The 6,547-nt window shown below is 44.0% G+C and overlaps 1 protein-coding gene across 3 annotated transcripts in view; it reads left to right on the top strand.

The window, feature by feature from the left end:
• Positions 1–6,516, top strand: part of MGLL (monoglyceride lipase) — a 109,250-nt gene extending 102,734 nt beyond the window's left edge. For all 3 annotated transcript variants that reach the window (XM_015426095.1, XM_015426094.1, XM_015426093.1), the window contains exons 7-8: positions 3,082–3,297; positions 6,192–6,516. In XM_015426095.1, the coding sequence (XP_015281581.1) occupies positions 3,082–3,297; positions 6,192–6,317 (342 nt within the window). In that variant the 3' untranslated portion in view covers positions 6,318–6,516. The remainder of the gene's footprint in view (positions 1–3,081; positions 3,298–6,191) is intronic.
• Positions 6,517–6,547: the final 31 nt, after the last annotated feature.

The raw sequence follows: 6,547 nt of genomic DNA on the forward strand, positions 1-6,547 counted from the left end.
TCTTTCCCTCCTTCTTCCCTTCTCTCTCTTTCTTTCCCTCCTTCTTTCCTTCTCTTTCTTTTCCTCTTTCCTTCCTTCTTGGGCAAGCCGTAGTTCTGATAAGACCTGTTCTTGAAAAAAGAGCAGTTTCTGTCAGAGCTCTCTCAGCCCCACCTACCTCACAAGGGTGTCTGTTGTGGGGAGGGGGGGGAAGGAGTTTGTCAGCTGCTCTGAGACTCCTTTGGGTAGTGAAGGGCGGGGTATAAATCCAATCTCTTCTTCTTCTTCTTCGGCCGAACTCTAGTGCCTTCTCTCTTCGCTTCCCACCCCCCACCCCCCGGCTGGGGAAGGGAAGGGGAGGCTTTTGAAGATGCCTCCCCCCCCCTTTTGCTTCCCCTTTTGACACCACTTCCGGTGATGTCAGGGGGTGTTGCATATGTTAATGAGCTATTATGCTAATAGCCTAATAGCTCATTAGTATACCGTATGCTAATGAGCTCCTGCAGCTCTTTTTAACGAAATGACCCCTGGGCCTGGGTGAAATAAATGTTTTTATTTGCCCATAAAGCAGTATAAACAAAGGACCAAACAAACAGCTGGGGGATGTTTTTGGAAACTGCAGCATGACACCAAAGAATACTACAGAATGGACAGAAACTTAGCAAAGGCTTCTGGATTTTTCCTGAGTATATGCTACAAGATACACCCTATTGCCTACATAGCGTTTGCCAACATTTGAAGGTTCTGACTTCAGTGGGCAAGCTAACAGTTATCCAATTCAAAATAATGCATCCCTTAAGAATCCTGGTCCAGATGTTCTATAAAAATGTCAAGGTACAGTTAGGATAAAATACACAACAAGCACTCAGAAACTGAGAACCAAAGTCCCTGAACTGTCACAAGAAACACATTCGCCCACACTTTATAGACTTAAAGAGGGACAAAATATATAGTTCTTTATGGGTCAGAAACCTTAAAGCCAAGATGAGTTTGTCAGAGGCTGCATTCAGACCTGGCATATAACCACCATTGCATACTAACAACTGAGGTTAGTTTCTCCCCAACTAACTGAGTTTTTTAGCCCAGATTCAACCCTGGTGAGTGGGAGTAGAAGCACAGGTTACTGCGGCCATGTTTAGAATGCAGTATTAGGTTCTAGTTATTCTGTTTTTGAATATTGTGTAGATGCTGGGAACAAATATCAAAGATGGCTTTTATTATCATTCCCTGCTTGTAAGATTTCCAGGGCCGCTCTAAGAGTGAGCTGCTGGAATAAATTAACTTTTAAATATGCTGATAATAGTGATAATAGCTTCTCTCAATATTCTGTTTTCAAAGGTTATTGAGGATTAAGGAAATACAGAAATAAGAGGTAATCTGAGGGGAACCAATTATATATATATATATATACACACATACACACACACACACATGCCTAAGAGAGTACTGCGGCGTGTTATTAGACTGTAAAGATAGCCAAAGGAGACTAAGATGAGGAAAGTGTACATAGACAGAAAGGCCTCACTCTTCCCACCTCCACCATCTCACACACACACAAAAACCCCATCCTGAGCTTTCCTTCAGGCTTCAATGAGAACTACCTCATGGATCATTAAGAAGATTGCCATTTTTATAGTATGTAATTTAGAGACTGCAGAGAGAGCTACAGTCTCTGCCTCGTCTCTCTCCTTTCCACTGGGATGAGACCCATTGTGCAGCCCTTGCATCCTACATCCCAGTCATTATCTCCCCAGTAATGGGGGTTGGTTGTGCTTTTTGGGTTGTTAAGTTGTGTGTGTTTTTAATCCCTCTTAACATTTCTGAGGAATCTTTTTATTCTTCTAATCAAACAGAGGGGTTTTTTGGGGGGAGAAACACCCATTAGACCATCTCCTGGCATTTGTGGCTTTGTATGGGGGTGGCAAAGGGGGCACCTCATATGAGTTCATCTACATTATTTTACTCTGCAGGAAGAGAAGTTCTGTCAATCTAGCCGCCCACTCCTTTGTGATTTTCCTTCCCCCAAGAGTTCTTCATCTGTTGCCTTGTAGTAGGAGAAGCAGCTTAGAGCTGTGTTGCCTTTCATGCACTGCTGTGTTACAGCACCAAACAAACAACTTGCAGCTTTAGTCTGGAGCTAGTTGCTAAGTAGCCAGGGGAACCCAGCACTTTTGTTTAAGTTTGGGGGGGGGGGTCACATGGGCCCAGGTGAAAATGTCAGGATACAACCAGTTTGCTACAAGAGAGATTTCACAAAATACGATGACTTGATTGTTCCATTACCAAAGTTCTCCCTTTCTCCCTGAGAACATTCACAGGAAGTCATTTCTTTTGTAAATCAAGGTTGTCTCTTGGGAGAATAGAGGAGGGTGGGGGGGGGAAAGGGGATTTTCGCTAGTTAAATATATAGCAAGAAAGGCCTTGAAACCTTCATGACCCTTCTGAAAGTGACTTGTGGTATCTTTCTGTAGACAGCACAGATAACAACAAAATGTAGCTGCCTTTCCTTCTGCAACAGTAGCCCTGTCATTACCCCTTTGCATGTGCTGGCTGTGGCCTCCTTCAGAAGCCATTTGGCTGTCATTAACACTAAGAAACTTGTGAGGAGAGTAATTGCATGGGAACATCAGAGCTATCTATTGAATTGTGCTGTCTGTAAAACCAGTGTCAGAGAGTAGGCGCCTCAGGAGCTGGTGTTTATGACAATCAAGTGCTATCTACCGCTTCTTAAGGTAAAGGTAAAGGTTTCCCTTGCTCGAAAGCCAGTCGAGTCCGACTCTAGGGTTGCGGTGCTCATCTCCGTTTCAAAGCCAAAGAGCCAGCGCTGTCCGAAGACGTTTCCATGGTCATGTGGCTGGCATGACTAAACACCAAGGTGCACGGAACGCTGTTACCTTCCCACCGAAGTGGTACCTATTTATCTACTTGCAATTTCTTGCTTTCGAACTGCTAGATTGGCAGGAGCTGGGGCCAGAGACGGGAGCTCACTCCGTCATGCGGCACCCGGGTCTCGAACTGCTGAACTACTGACCTTCCACAGCCTGCAGTTCAGCATCTTAACCACTTGAGCCACCGCTTCTTAACAATGCATTATTCTGGCAGGTTGAATCTTATGCCACAGACCCACTGGTTCATCATGGCGGCATGAAAGTCTCCTTTGTCATCCAGCTGATGAATGCCATTGCCAAAATAGAACGCTCTCTCCCTAAACTGACCCTTCCCATCTTGACGCTCCATGGCTCGCCTGACAAACTCTGCGATATCAAAGGTTCCTATTTGCTGATGGATACTGCTCCAAGTCAAGATAAAACACTCAAGGTGATCTTGGGGTTTTTGGTTGGGGAGTGGAGGGGGATGATGACATTTACTTGGTTGTGATTTAAAAGGGGCTCCTTTCAAACCAACATGAGGTACTGCATAGGGAAATTGCACTCAAGCTCAAGGTGTGCCTAGACATTCCTAGCTTATCGCCAGATTCATACAAATGAAAGCCTGGGTTGCTATAGACCCCTGCCACCTCTCATGCGTATCACACTGCTAAGCCCATTTCCTTGGACAGAAATCCCTTTTTTTTTCTGGGGAATTTACTCATTTTCTGTAAAAGTTTGTTCATGTTTACAACCTAAAATTACAAAGGAAATTGCTTGCTTGACTGCTGGCCCCATCTTCACTCTCAAACCTATGAAAAGGCGGACAAATACTTAAGTGAGGTCAGCTCTCCCTCTGTATATGCACAGTTCAAGATAGTACATAGCCAATTAATTGACTGTTAGATCATGGGGTAGTCTAGCACATCTATTTCCAGAAATTTGGAAATAGCACCTAGGGACACAAGGCATCAGAAGAGCAGAGTTACAAAGGGCATTTTCAGGCTTTCTTCTCCTGTGTTTAAATCTCCCAAACACATGGCTAAGGCCTCAGCGGATTTTAAAGTTAACCCATGCTTGGCTATTTAACCATTTTTGTCTTATTTTTTGTCAAGGAAGAGACATCCCCCTCCTCATTTTATCCCTATTGTTGCCTTGAAAGGTAGATTAGGCTCAGAGAGAGTGAGCTGTCCCTCAGGGATGAATGGGGATTTGTAGTCTGGTCTGCCCTGATCAGCTCTAGGCACCCAACCCAAGGCATCATGATGGCCCTCAGTCACAGGGTGTGTTACAAGAAAGAGGTGGTAGAGCAAGTCCATGTGCACAGCTACGGATGTAGGCGCATATAATGCCTGGTGGCAGTCTGACAGAACATTCCACACAGGGTAAAGGTCATGCTGATTCCTAAGGAGGACAGGTGTAGACGGGGGAGGGAAATAAACATAAAACACATGAAGGAGAAGGGAAAACCGAGCAGCCGCTGGATCAATAAGGGGCAGCTGAAAGAGTAGGGATCTGACCTTAGATCAGTGGAATGACATTCTGCCACAGTCTCTAGCTGGGTGCTCCAATCTGGGGGAAGTATAAACAGGAAAGTGGAAAGGGAGAGTGTTAATACTTGGGGATCTGAAAACAACCATACACCATTTAAATTACACTCAATTTTATTCATTAGACATTTGAGCGGTTTAAAGAAACACCTGCTTCAGCTGTAGCACTGCAAGTAAAAATGAGGGTTAGATTGCATTTTTATGACATTTTGCTGAGCGTGTAGAAACAGGCTCACTTCTGAGGCATTTATGAAGATTTATACAGCACGTTTGATGGAGATTTGGTGCATAAAAGGAGAAGATGTGCTGAAGAGCTGCACCTGTGTCTCGGCACTTTCAATCTGATCTTACAAACAGTGGATAAGATTACTTGAATTGTGGAAAGAGAGAGAAATAATTAAAAGTGTTTGTTCTTCAACCTGTACTCTATTTTATGCAGCTGTGGTCCTGGTTTTCAGATCCTGTTAGGGGGGAAACAGAAGTAGTAAGAGAAATTGAAGTGCCCGTCTGATAATTCAGTCATGAGATGACAAGGCCAGGAGGCTGGTATTCCTCATGACCAGCTGTGATCATGCTGGTAGCTTTTGGGGACATATTTGCAAAGCTGACTTAATATGTAACATTCCACAAGATGCCCTGTTTAGTATCTGTTACATTAACACAGTCCAATTCCTTCCTTCAACCATCCACATCCCATCATTGGTCAATAATTTATGATGATCATGGACTAGCAAAATAAAACAAACACTAGCAGCGTGATTACAAGAATGTATATGCAGTCTTCTATTCGGATATATTAAAAAAGCAAAGACGTCATTGACTCAACACTGGACCTTGGTAGATTATTAGGGCTGCCAAGTGGAGGTGGGTAAACCCCCGCTTTGGAGGCCCGATTTCCGACGCCGCGGAATCGGGCCCCGGTGGGAACCCCACCCCTGCGTGCGCGTCACCAGGAAGTGACGTGGGCACACTGGGGGCGGGGCCACGGCCATACAAGGGAAAACTCTATGGCGTCCTCCCGTCACTTCTGGGTGACGTGCATGTGGCTCGCGCGTGCAAAGTGCGCGCACATGCACCAGACACCGGCCAGGAGCCCCCCACTCCCGGCGAAGATACACTTGGCAACCCTATAGATTATGGCAGTTGCACAGAATCTGGTGACTCTACTTGAGGTCACCAAGAAAAGGAGAAAAACCCAAACCCAAAACTGAATTAGATACCATGAAGGCTGAGAAGAAACAACATAAAAATGAATTAAACAAAATAAATCAGTTTATTACACAGTGCACTTAAACTACAAATTTAAAAACACAGGCCTTGAATTTAGCTAGACTGAACACCACCCGACTAAATAGTCTTCAGTTTACAATATAGAATACAAATGAATGTCTGAAAGTTGGTGATATAAGACCACAATCACAGTGAACAAGACCAAACGAGGTTCGGCTTTATGGGCCTTCAGAGGTCACGAGTGCATACATACACACCAAGAACAAGTGTTGATATAATTGTTCAAATGGTGACATTATTAAGATAATGAGTCTTTGTACCATGATTTTTCATGCTTACACATAAAAAATATATGACTGTAAATTATATCCAGTTTTGGCAGTTCATTTCCTTGTGGTGCGTACATCAACCAACAATCCCTTTAGTTTTCTCCTCATTTACAGCACGACTGTGTCCTTCATCTCTAGGGCACCACTCCCCCTCCCTTCCTTATTTCTAGGCCTTTGCTTTCACGCTTGCACATGTGCTGGTTTTGTGATCTTAACCATCTTCTTCTTGGTTGCAGGTGTATGATGAGGCCTATCACGCCCTCCACAAAGAGCTTCCTGAGGTGACCACTTCTGTCCTTAAGGAAATATTAACATGGATTGGTCAGAAAGTCTCAGCAGCTGAAAAAGCCCCTCACTCTTAAGGAAAGCCACCTTGAAACTTTCTGAAATGATTGCTGGTTAATCCTGAGGAGGAAAGATTCTTCTTTGTTTCTTTTCTTTTTTTAAAAAAACAACAACAACCCTCTTCTGGGGAAAGAAAGTTTCTCTTAAATGGACTCCTAAAATACTTTATTTTTAAGTAGGTATTCCTGTGACATAGGATGAGGGAATACGAGTCAGCCTTTTAAAGAGGTTGTTATTCTCCTGGAGG

Source organism: Gekko japonicus, unplaced genomic scaffold (assembly GCF_001447785.1).
Source record: "Gekko japonicus isolate JY-2015 unplaced genomic scaffold, Gekko_japonicus_V1.1 scaffold69, whole genome shotgun sequence".
Classification (NCBI taxonomy): domain Eukaryota; kingdom Metazoa; phylum Chordata; class Lepidosauria; order Squamata; family Gekkonidae; genus Gekko; species Gekko japonicus.